The sequence below is a fragment of the Artibeus jamaicensis genome, unplaced genomic scaffold (assembly GCF_021234435.1).
Source record: "Artibeus jamaicensis isolate MK-2021 breed Jamaican fruit bat unplaced genomic scaffold, CSHL_Jam_final scaffold_847, whole genome shotgun sequence".
Classification (NCBI taxonomy): Eukaryota; Metazoa; Chordata; class Mammalia; order Chiroptera; family Phyllostomidae; genus Artibeus; species Artibeus jamaicensis.
Window position 1 is genome coordinate 7,781,591 of NW_026522057.1, and position 12,896 is coordinate 7,794,486.

Genomic DNA, 12,896 nt, shown 5'->3' on the forward strand with positions numbered 1-12,896 from the left:
CCTCCTGCCAGGGTTCCAGGCGGTGCCTTCCCGGAGTCAAATTAGCACAAAGGCAGCATGGGCACTAGCCAAAGTCCCCTTCCCTCCCCGTAGCCCCAGCCCCTTCTCCTGCCCCACCTGGATTCTGTTCTCCAATCTCATCATCTGCCTACTTGGTCGGAGGGCAGGATAGGAGGCACTGGGGTTTAGCATGGAATGCAGCCCCAGGACCCAGCTCTCCACCCAATTAGACTGAGAAGTGCTTTCCTCCGAATCCCTGGAGAGACCGGAACCCCTTGGGGATTCAGACTCTTTCTCTGAAGCCTCCCAAATGACTGTTGAAAATCTAGAGTAAATCAGTCATGGGGTGGGATAGGATTTTGAAAGGCATATTTGCTGGGTATCCAGGGCCAGAGAATCCATCCCGCCTGTCACAGCGGGTGCCTGGCAAGAGGCTGCTGGTGGCTTTCTGCACCCAAGCACCTCTGATGAGGGCCTTTGCCCCAGCCTTTCACTGCTTACCCCTCTCCAGAGGCCCACAGTGGAGAGAATGATGAGACACCTGCAGAATCAGGGGCTTGTGTTCATGAGATTTCCAACGCACATGCATTCTGTCAGCAAAAGGTTTTCACCCATCAGCTGAAGGTCTGAGGCCTTCTGACATGTGGGGCTGCCGAGATGGCTTTGGGGAAGATTAAGGCCCAGAAAGAGGCCGAAGGATTGGAACTGAACTCCATCAGAATGTAGTCCAACCCTTGTGCAACCGCGGGCAATGTGCTGGCCTTCTCTGAGCCCCAGTTCCCTTATCTATCAAATGGGGATAGTGTCACCTGCCTTGGAAGCTTGTGAGGCTTAAAGCAAACAGCCTGTGGGAAAGCACTGAGATCCGTGCCTGGTGTATAGCAGGAAGCCAATACAGGTTGAGTTTGCTAAGCATTCTGATCCCCAGGACCTTGTTTGGGACCCAGTTTGCTAAGCCTGATGACATGGGACAGCTGCCACCCATGCTACCTTCCGAGGACCCCTGCCCACCAGGCAGAGACAGCTCAGGACTCAGGGCCTGTGACACAGTGAGGTGGGTTAAGAGCTTCAACTCCAGGGCTACACCAACCTGAGCTCAGATCCTCTCTCTAGAGGACCAGTGAATTCACACAAGTCTCTTATCCTCGTGAGTTCTCTTTCTGCACCTATAAAATGGGGTTATGAGTACCTGCCTGTAGACGGTTGAAATTGAAGTTAGATGAGGCAATATCAGCTACTGCCCCTTGTGCCCTCCTGTTCTGCTGGGCCCTCCACTGACACCGTCTGGTTTGCTGATTTACTAGCGTCTGGCACATCAGCATACACGCACGAGCTATCATGGTTATCAGGAACCACTCACCCGGCAGATCCTAGCGCTGGAGACTGAGATCCTTGGAAAGAGTGGTATCAGGGAGCTTGTAGATCTAATCTTTTAAATAGGACTTGGGAGAGACTTCAGGGAAGATACTTGATGACGGGCCTTCTGCAGCAGTGCGCTCAAACTGGAGCCAACATCTGAATCCCCCAGAGGGCTTCTTACAACCCAGACTGCTGGGCCCTGCCCCAGAGTTTCTGGTTCAGTGGCCTGGGCAGGGCCTGAGAATGTGTGATTCTGAGAAGTTCCCAGGTGTTGATGTTGCTGCCCGTCTAGGGACCACACTTTGAGAAACACTGGCCTGTGCTGAGTGTGTGCAGCAGACAGATCATTGGGATTCAGAACCAGACAGTCCAGTTCAAATCCCTATTCCACTGCTTCCTAGCTCTGTGGCCACTGGACAATTAATAAACACCTCCTGAGCCCCAGTGTCTTGCCAGGGACACCAGTAGGTGACCATCTGGGAGGCACAAAGTCAGCTCTCGGGAAATGTGCTTTTCCTCCTTGATTTAGCAGGCCATCTAGCTAAACCACCCAAAGGGTTTTTTTAAACACAGAGTAGAGGTGTCATCCCAAGCTCTCCAGCCCTGGCCAGCTTTCCCCGACCCACTCGGCCTGCGTCAGCTCCTGTCCTCTCTGCCCCTGCAGGAGGAACCCTTTGTCATGTTCCGGAAGTCCGACAGGACCTTGTTTGGGAATGACCGGTTTGAGGGCTACTGCATCGACCTGCTCAAGGAACTGGCCCACATCCTGGGCTTTTCCTATGAGATCCGGCTGGTGGAGGATGGCAAGTACGGGGCGCAGGACGACAAGGGCCAGTGGAACGGCATGATCAAGGAGCTCATCGACCACGTAAGTGGGGCTGAGGACACCCCCTGCCAAAGGCTTGGCCAAGTCCTTTGTGCACATCAGGGTGGGATATCCTGGCAGATGGGGGCCCAGGGGGCAGCAGAGTTGGAGTTAAAGGCTGTGACCTGAAGCATGGAGGGGGTAAGGAGCTCCCTCTGGCCTGCCTTGCTCATGCTCCCAACTCCCAGACACCCGCCTTCATGTGAGTGCATGCCCACTGGCCCCCATTGGACTCAGAGCCGTCCCACTGGTGTCTTTGATGAGCTGGCTGTGTATCAACAGTGCCTTCTGCTCTTTTAAGAGCTACTAAAGGATGCCCCAGCCATGGGAGCGAGCTGCCAATGCAAAACGCTTCACCAAACTCTGGGACACCGAGATAGATCCATCAGTCTTGAGCATCTTTGGGTCCAATGGGTTGACAAGTGGTCCAGGGAGCCAAGGACTGGGATGAAGGGATGGGCAAGGCTCAGCTGGGAGGTGTCAAAGAGATAGTCACACTCAGTCTGAGATGGGAGAGGGCCCGGGGAGCAAGGAACAGAAGCAACAGATGGAGCTTCTGGGAGATGGTGCAAGTGATGGGAGGGCCCTGGGGTTTCTGGGACCCTGGAAGGAAGACAAAGAAGCTCCACAGTCGAGGGACACCACAGTCAGGGGAGTCAGGAGACCCTGGGTTCGAGTCCCATTCCCTCCTTTATTTGCTACATAAACGGGCAGGTCACTGGACCTCCACAAATGGCTTCCTCCTCTGTCAGTGGGTGTAATTCCTCCCTCCTCATAGGATTGTTGTGATACTGGGCATGAAGCACTAGGTGCAGGGCCCGGCCCACAGCCAGCCCTCCGTAAAAGGGAGGCTTGTAAGATGCGGAGAGCCCACCCATCGCCATGGTTAGGAGCCCAGGCTGTGGATCGCTGGGCCGAGGTTCAAGTCCTGGCTAATAGATGAGCCACCAGGTGAGTTCATCAACATCACTGAGCCTCAATTTCTTCACTTCTAAAGTCAAGTAATTAGCAACTACCATAGCTCCTATGGTTGTTGTGGGTATAAATGAGATACCATCTGTACAGGCTCACCTGGCACGTACATGACCTGCCTTCCAGCTCAGGGCCCTCAAATCCCCAGAAGCATTTTCTATCAAAGACCTCCTTGGGAAGGCAAGAACCTGATCTGTACCCACCCCCTTAGGCTCCTTCTCTCCTTCATCCTGACAATGGCTCAGTAAAGTAGGTATTGTTGCTACCACCCCCTTGAACAGACATGGAAGCTGAGGCAGAGGGAGGTGCGTGCCCCTGCTAGTGCCCCATCTTTGGAGGTTCTCTGAAGCCCTATGCTCTGACCTCTGCGAAGAACCAGAGCAGCAGGAGGCTCATGCAGTAGATCTTTGCAACCCGAGAAGTGCCCGCCCACGGGATTATTCTCACTCCCCCTCTCAGGGTGGGGGCAGGCAGCATCAGGGTCTTCTGTTAGTCTTCCTGCCCCTGTTTGGAAGGGCCTGCCCCATGGGGGCCTTGGAGATTGGAGCCGGAAGGAGGCCGGAGCTCAGCCAGAAGGCTCCAAGCAGAGTGTCACACAGTCGTTTCCTGGGCCCCAGGAAATCAGGCTCCCGGGGAGGGCTGACGGGAGAGGCTAAAGGTAAAGAACATAAACTCGGCTGAGCTTGGTTCCCACTCTGCCACTCATCAGCGGTGCGCTCCTCGACAAGTTCCTTAACTTCTCTGTGCCTCAGTTTCCTCTTCTGTAAAACGGGAGTGATAATAAATGATAGAACCTTCCCCATAAGGCTGTTGTGTGGACTAAGTTCACACATGCGCATTATGTAGTTAGTACTTGTTCTTATTATTTTTCTCATTACTCTGAGAGTGGGGAGGGGGCTTTGGGAAGTCCCCTTACCTCCCTGAGCTCATTTCCTAACTCAGTGAGAGTAATGACACCTGCCCTGCCTTCTTCCCAGCTGGTTGCATGGCTCCTTGGAGACAACTGATAGGGAAGCAGCTCCTGGGTTGTGGAACTCAATATAAATGGAAGGGAGTGGTGTTGTCACCTGTATTAGAGAACTGTAATTATTATGGAAATTAGTCAGCAGGCCCCAGAGGCATCTCCGTTTATTGGTTTCCCCGTGCACTTCTGAGTGGGACTCTGGAGTGTGGGGCCCCCAGTAGGTCTGAGCCTGTCATTTGCAGAGGGGAGCTGGGCTGGAGAGGAGGAGGAATCGCATGGAGAGGGGAAGCCACAGGCGCAAGTGAGCAGAGCAAATGCCAGTCTTATCACCATAGCATCTCTGGCAGTCAGAGAGCTCTGAAAGGCCGTTTGCAAGGGGCTGGGTCCGAACAACCCAGCAGCAGCCAGACCCTCCTAAGTGGACCCTCCGCTGGGGAAAGGAGGAGGCCTCATTCAGGCAGCCCCATCTCCACTGAGGCCACATTGACGGGACATGCGGGTGACCTTGTTAAACCAGAGTCCCTACAATTGATGAGCCTATTAATCCTAGCTTGGTGCCAATTTTAATATCATCATAACCATTTATTAGTGTCGTCAGATAATTAGTCTTCTCACTAGCTCATAGAAGGTGTGGTAAAGCCTCGGCAATATTATTACTTTCTTATTAGGGATCTGAACGTAGATGTAAAAATGATGAATGCTAACTTTACGAGGGTCTGTCCCCGGAGCCCCATTTGGAGGCCTCGGGTGGAGCCTCTGACCAGCAGGAGTTAAGAAGTCCTTCCCTGACACTTTCTGCTCACGTCTGTCCCGTACCACATGGCCCTACGAGGAGCCAGGGTTGTGGAGGAAGATGGGACACCTGGAGGGTGCATCCCCCTCCTGCTGACACACTCATCTTCCTCCAAGTCACCTCCAACTATGGGAGCAAGAAACACAGTTGGATAGAGCAGTGCTTTCTCTGCCCAACACCCATCTCTCAAATCACCACTGTCTCCATTTACACTGCCTACTGTCTCTCATGTCCCCTTTCTTAAAGGGCTCCACTCACATCCATGCCTTTAAATTACTTCTGTGTGTTTCAATGACTTTAGAAGCCAACAGTGATGGGTCCAAATTTGGGGTCTAGCACAGCTGACAGTGGGAAAGCTCTTCAGCCTCTTTGGCCTCCATTTCCACATCTGTGAAATGGGAGTGATTTTTTAAAAAGCCTTCTGCCCAGGGTTCATGGGAAGATTTAATAAGATATGGCACAAAGATGGTTAGCACAGTACCTGGCACTTGGTAAATGCTCAGCACATGTGAGTTGTCCTGCTCGGCGGCATTCACTCCAAAGCAGGGAATGTACGTGTCTGAGTATGTACTTGTGTGAACGTGGTAGCAGTGGGAGACCTGGCCCCTCGGGCGTGGTCATCCTGGTGGGCCACAGTGATCCAGGATTTAGACCTTGACCCTCTGAATCCAAACAGGAGCTGACTCGCATTGATCAGACTCACAGGGAACTGAGGCACACACCAAGACATTACCCTCTTGCTTCATTTTGGGCATTGACCTTTTCCAACACCTGCCATCCAGAGCTTCTGTCCTGGTGCCAGGAAACCAGGATCCTCCCAGGGAGTGTGGAGGCAGAGCCCCAAGTGTAGAGCCTGAAGCCAAGAGCAGAGGCCTGGCAGGGGCTGGACCCACATAGAGTCGGCGTTGATGAATGTTGAATTAACACACAGATTTGTGCACCTTCCCCAGACACATGTGGAGTCTGGACTATATTGAGTTTCCCATCCAAAGTGTGTTAGGGGAGGGTCTGGTGTCAAGGCCATGACCCCATCATCACTGCCTATGTCCCTGCCTTCAAACCAGGAACCAGATCTGAGTTCTGGCCTGCATGCATTGGTGTTAGGAGAATTCTCAAATCCCTATTTGTGTGGCCAGGAAAAGCTCTGCCAAGCCATCTCCTACAGGCTGGGCCAATGCACTTTGAAGTAAGGCATGCTGGGAGCTCACCTGGGGCAAGTCAGAATCCTGCATGGGACAGGGAAGTTGGTTACAAGGGATATAGATCAACTGCAAAGGCAAACTCTCATCAGAGCAGCCGGGTTGACTAGAGCTCTGGGGAGAGAGCGAGAGGCAGGGAAGTGGAGCGGGAGGGAAAAGAAGCCAACACAAGGATATGAAGATGCATACTGAGCCATCCCCACTGAGTGTGACTAATGGCTCAATCCACGAGTTTGTGCCTCAGAAAACCCTCACAAAGTGTGTTTCGGGACCATCTCTTGGAGTGAAGGGAAAGGGAGGACAGGTTTCTTAACTGACTTCTGACTTCCACGCATTTCTAGGCTTGGCATGGGGGCCATGGGAGCCAATCAGGGCCCTACAGCAGTGTGCAAGGGAAGTCGTAGGGGCAAGGGGTGCCCAACTGGCAGGAGGTGAGATGCTGTCAGCTTGTGCCTCTGTCCCGAGCACCCATGACATGCCAGACCTGGAGGGCAACTAGAGATATGGGAGCAACCAATGGAACATACTGACACTCCTGCCAGGACTCCTGAATCAGCCATTCTCCCAGGCTGGGGAAGGATCCAGGCTTCATTTCTCACCATCAGGTATTCACCAGCCCAGGAGGCCTATGTGTGAAGCACAGGTGCATGACCCCTCAGTCAACACTTAAGAGTTCTCTAGCATCTGCACTCATCCTTTAGATATATATGGGCTGTTCCGAGGTTGTCTGTGGCCACAGTGCTGAGTTAAGCACGGCGGCTGGCTGGTGGGTCAGCAGCAACTACCTCCTGTGACTCAGCATACCCCACCCCTGAACACTGCTATGTGGCAGGCCATGTGGAGGTGCTTCTTGGGTGAGCTCTTCTAAACCTCTGGTGCTCCCATTGATCAAGAAATTCAATTTCTTAAGTTAAATTTATTAAGTTACATCTCATGCTAGTTGCCGTGGCCACAGAGGTGAACAAACAGGCAGGATCCCTCCCCTGAGCCTCAGAATCTGACTCCCTAGTGGAGGAAAGAGACAATAATCTGTGAACATATGGACACATGCAACTCTTCAGCCAGGGTATGGTGAGTGTTCTGGGAGGAGAACATGGCCAGGTAAGAGAGGCACGGGTACCATTCCTCACTGTCAGGAAGTGAGGCTGTCATCAGCTCAGGAAGCCAGTGCATGAATCACCAGTGTTCGTAGTTGACCCATCCACTGACACATAAATTTCCTAGCAACCATCTCCCCTCCACTCAGCTTCGCAGGTGTTTGAGGCTGTTAGTTGTCAGATTAATGTCCAAGGCCTTTCAATGGGCACTGTGTGTTCTTAAGGTTGGAGGCTAGAGGGTCATCATCAGACACTGTCTGTGACTTGCTCAGCCCTCTTATAATCTGCCTTGTGTTCAGACACACAAGCGGGATGTCTCTCCTAAACTAGCAACATCCCCATTCATTCAGTCCCAAAATCTTTCCCGTGAGCCTGCTATGAGCCAGGCAAGAGGCGTACAACAGTGAAAAACTCAGCATATGCTTCAAATTGCCTGGTGGGCCTTGGGAGCCCTATGGCTGTAGGAACAGGCCGATTCATCCCTGCAGAAAAAGATAAAGGCTCAGGCCCTACTTTCATGAGCTTATGGTCCAGCAGGGGAGAAAGACCTGGAGAATCACCTACTAATGCCTCTAACATCACAACTGTGATTAGCGCTAGGGGCAATAATACCTGGTGCTGTGAGAGTAATCACAAAGGAGGCCTGATTTTATCTGAGGATTTCGTCTGTAGAACTGATGTTTCACTGAGATCTGAAGGAGAAGTAGCCATTAACTAGACACAGAATTTGAGGGAGAAGTTCCAGGTAGAGAAAAGTGCACATGCAAAGGTCCTGAGGTGAGAGAGGGCAAGGACTGGAGGGCTGAAAGAAGCCAGTAGAAAGGGAACAAGTGGGAACACGATGCAGGTAAGTCTGGAGAGGCAGACAGGGCTAGCTCTGCACCTGCCCACACAGTAGCCACCAGCCACCTGGGGTTATTTTCATTTAAATTTACATGAATTAAAATTAATTTTTTAAATTGATTAAAACTATTTAACTTAGTTAATGTATAAGTTCATTTCCTCAGTTACACCAGCCACCTGTCAAATTTTTGGTGGCCACGTGTGACTAGTTACCATACTTATTGGACAGTGCAGCTATGGAACATCCCCATCATTGCAGAAAATTGGATTGAACAGCACTAAGTCATGAATGGCTCAAGGAGCCCATAATAAGAATTTCTTATCCTCAGGGCAGAAGGAAGTCTTTGACATATATTAAGCAGTATTGGGAATGGGGAAAGAGTCTAGCTGGAGAAATACCACTTTGGGAAAAGAGTGGAAGGTGAATCCCATGTACCATATACCTGAGATGGGGGCAGACAGCCAACAGATGGATCTCTGGGGAGTAGTTCTGCATGTGTGGCTGGAGTGAGGCTGGTTTTCCTGGGTGGCTATGGAAGCAGAAGCAAAGGGATCTGCAGAGAGGCAGGGGTGAATCGGTATGTTCCTGCAGCCATAGGGCTCCCAAGCCCCACCAAGCATATGCTGAGTAGGCCCAATGATAGTCATGGTCAGAAGCCAGAGTCAAGTTCAGGTGTCTGGAAATGTAACCGAGGCTCAGGACAGGGCCGGGCAGGGCAGGCCCAGCCATAAATCCTGCCCGCCAGAATGGCACAGACGCCGGGGAAGGGCTGGCAGGAGTCAGGAGAAGGAGCTCCATGCATCCTGCCCAGGGTCTAAATGGCAGGTATGAAGTGTGTGAGTTTCCTGGAGTCACCACAACAAATGACCACAAACCAGGTAGCTTAAAACAACAGAAATGTATCCTCTCTCAGTTATGGAGGCCAGAAATCAGAAATCAAGGTGTCAGCAAGTTTGGTTTCTCACCTTTTGGAGACTGGGGGAAAATCTGTCCTATGCCTCTCTCCTAGCATCTGGCATGGCCAGCAACCACTGGAAGTCCTTGGATTGTAGCTGCATCACTCCCATCTCTGCCTTAGTCATCACACGGCAGAGTTGTCTTCTCTCTGTGTGTCCTCTCTTCTTCTATCAGAACAGCAACCACTGGATTTAGGGCCCACCCGAATCCAGCATGACTGCATCTTCATTTGATTACTTCTACAGAGACCCCATTTCCAAAGAAGGTTGCATTCACAGATACCAGGGGTTAGAATTTGAATGTATTTGTTGGGAGGGTGTGCACAACTCAACCTAACACATGTGGTTTGTATAGTAAAAGGTTGGGCTTTGAGGTCACAGTAAACTGAGTCCAAGTATTGGCTCAGCCACTCATCAGCTTGGACGAACCTCTTAGCCTGGTTGAGCCACAGTACCCTCATCTGGACTGCAGTGATAATATTCACAGCCTCATGGGGCTGCTGGAAGGATTGCATAAGGTGATGATATATGTAGCACACTCGGTGCTGCTTAGTGTAAGGAGCATCCATGAATAATAGCCGTACTTACTCTCTTGACTATGGTAGGTCACAGTCTGAGCAAGCGGATGCCCTGGAAGATCCCAACCAAGAGGCAGAGCACAGAGAAGGGGAATCTGGGGGAGACCATACTTGGGAATCCAAGTAGGCCAGTGCCAACAGGGACACCAGACACAGGTAGCAACCTGGGGCTCAGGAAACAGAGCTGAGTCTCTGAGGAAGACCCCTGTCCCAAGAGAAGACCAACCAGTGGTATGTGTTCAGAACTGGGACCATGGTCACAAGTCTGTTCTTAAAATCAAGTAGGAGGTTGCCCAAGTTTCAGTCTAGGGTACAAAGCTAAGGCCCAACCAGCAGCCAAGGTGGCTGGATGCTTAGGGCCAAAATATGGAGCTGTAGCTGGTTAAGTCACTCTTGACTTCAATTCTGGTTGCTGGGGATTTGATAAAGCAGGGGGTACCTAGTGGCCCCATTCAAGGATAGAGTAGGGTAGGAGAGGCTGGAGACAAGGGTGTCCTGACAGACTCTTGGTAAGTGGAAAGTGCTTATGGGGATGAAGTAGTGTCCTAGAAGGGCCATCCTGCCTGGCCCAGGGGTTTAGAAAAGGTATGGAAAGTTTCTCAGGGAGGCAGGAGGGGTCAGCAAATCACCCACAAGACCAATGAATGTGTTGGACAAGTCAGAGGTTTGGGGGTTATTCAAGGATGTGATTACTGTAAATATGACAGCAAAGACCTTAGAACTTCTCTAAGCCTTAGTTTGCCTCTGTAAAAAAAAAAATGGGGTGGAATAGCAGTTCTTAAATTTCTCTTGTCCAGGTCTGACAGCCTATGATTTTATGAATCATCCTCAAAGAAAATTTGTTCAAGTGGGAGGAACCTGCCAAGATGGGGCCTTTCAGTCTGAGTAATGAACTAAAATGGCAAAGGCTTGACATCTGTTCTGCTCTTTCAAGAGAAGTTGGACAAAATAATGCCTTTTTCTGGGAAATCATAACTGATGCAAAATGTAGTGTTTCTTGCCTAAGACAAAATGGAAGTGGTGAACTCCAGCCTTCCTGAAGTGCAAGGGAGAGCACACATCAAAATTCCCTGTGAAGAAGGTCAGGTTGACCAGTTGTCTTGCTGCTGTAGGCACAGAATGCCAGAGATGCCCCTGCCCTGCAACCTCATTACAGCAGAAAGCAGGAAGGCTGGTGGGGAAATTCTGGTAGTTCTGAGTGGGTCTGGGGGGCACAAAAAGGGCCTGTGGCCCCATGATTGGCTTCCTCACCAATCCTAAAACACTTCTGGTGGATGGAACAAGCCTTGGCTGCACACCCTCCAAACCCCCCAGGAACTAATGCTCTCGTCCAACTTGCCACCAGAAGCCCAAGGAAGAGTTGCCTCCATTGACTTTGAGGTTCTTCCCAAGAATCTATCCAAGCCCCAGAGGCCATTCCCAAAGGCCAGCTCCAAATGCATTCTGAACAATGATGATGACTTTGGGTTTAGAACAGAGCCTCCCAAAGTGCTGTGTTTTGAAGGGACAAGCCTGGAGGAGGCCAAGTTCTAGAAATCAAAAGCCCATTTCACCCCTATCATGCCAACATTAGAAAGAACTAGAACTTCAGGACTGAAAGGGACCTTCCAGGGTGCCCAACCCCAGCTCTCATCCTACTCAGCGTCCTCTCCTCAGTCCCCAAAAGGGTCTCACTTGATCGGAAGCTCCTCGAGAGCAGGAGCTGGGTCTCTTGCTTACTTCCAAATCCCAGACTGACACACAGTAGGTCCTGAGCAAATACACATTAGTCCCTCTGTACCTTCCCAGATAGTTCTCTCTCTCTTGTTGCTTTCCTGAACTGAGAGGGCTCCAGGAAGCTGGGGTGCCCACAGCTGCCTCTTTCTTCTGCCTCTGCCATAAGAGCTAAGCAAATTCCAGCTCACACACTCAGAAATTTACAAAAGGAAGGTCCCAGTATAAAATAATCCTTTGTAATAGGCTCCTCCTCCCTGGCTCTCCCAGGTCCTGAGGTTCACTGAATCCTTGTGCTCTGAATGTCACTACTTGGGTGTGGGGGTGCTGTTAGAAGAAGAAACATCAGGGTACACAACATCATGGTTGTGTTTCCCGATGCCCCCAGTCTAAGACATCTGCAATGCCATTTGGAAGCTGGGGTTCCACCCATATTGTCCTCCCCTTTTTGATGTCTGATTTCAACCTGGTTCCTGGTTTCTTTTCTAGGATTAGTGAAGTCAGAGATAGTGCTAACAGTTACAATGTAGTAAACAATTTCATTAATGTCCATTTCCCTCATTGTGTGGCTCAACTCTATATTCCCTAATGTCTGGTGGAGCTCATCAAGGATGGGTGGATGGATGGATGGATGGATGGATGGATGGATGGATGGATGGATGGAGCTGGACCAAGCTACTGGGTGGCTGCCTAGAGGCATTGCCTTGGGAGGGGGTCTCAGAAGGTAGCCTCCCTATCTTAGCAAATGGGCCTTGAGTGCTGGGCTTTAGGACCCAGCCTCCCTGTCTATCCTGCCCCATCTGAGGAAGGGAAGTGATAACTTTGTTCACATTCTGACATGTAAATATCCACAGAAACCCAAGGGGTAACATCTCAAAGAGAAATATTATTAACTAACAAGTATTACAGAGGCTGAGATGGGTCTTGAAAATTGAGAAATGAAACAGTGAATCAGTCACAGTCCCAACTGTGCTTAAAAGCTCACAGACAAATAAGCAGATAAGACAAAAGTCACATGAACACACATATTGTTGTTCACACCAAGCAGGCTAGTATCTTACCATGGGACAGGGTGGACTTCACAGGGATTTAGAATTGGAGGTCACCAGGAAGGGTTTCTTAGAAGAGGTGGCACGTGCAAAGGAATCTGGAAGGCAGTGAAGGGCCACAGGCAGAGGGCATTCTCAACAGAGCACAGCGTGTGCAAAGCATGGACGTGGTCATCAGGGAGCAATTAAACGGGGCCTTATTTAGAAAGAGAGCAGTGGGGCAAGGCTGGAAAGATAGGGATGAAGGGTTATAGATTTTTAATTAGGAAAAGCTCAGACCCAAGAGATAGAACTTTAATTACTCCCCTCTATAAAATTCTGATAGGCCGAGGTTTACCAGCATATGAACATTCCTAGCCTTCCCTGCAATCCTCCTTTCTTCCTCTGCTCTTGTCCCCCAGCGACTAAACAGGTGTCTGGATTGGCCTGTTCAGTTTCGTCTTTGTCTTCCTCCTCCCAGGAAGGCATTCCTTGTGCCTATCTGGTGTTGGGGGCATTTAGGATATG

At 50.7% G+C, this 12,896-nt stretch overlaps 1 protein-coding gene across 1 annotated transcript in view; it reads left to right on the forward strand.

The window, feature by feature from the left end:
- The window catches only part of GRIK3 (glutamate ionotropic receptor kainate type subunit 3), a 209,613-nt gene that overhangs the window by 171,778 nt on the left and 24,939 nt on the right, over positions 1-12,896 (forward strand). The window contains exon 10 of the mRNA XM_037149722.2: positions 2,024-2,227. Within this exon, the coding sequence (XP_037005617.2) occupies positions 2,024-2,227 (204 nt within the window). The remainder of the gene's footprint in view (positions 1-2,023; positions 2,228-12,896) is intronic.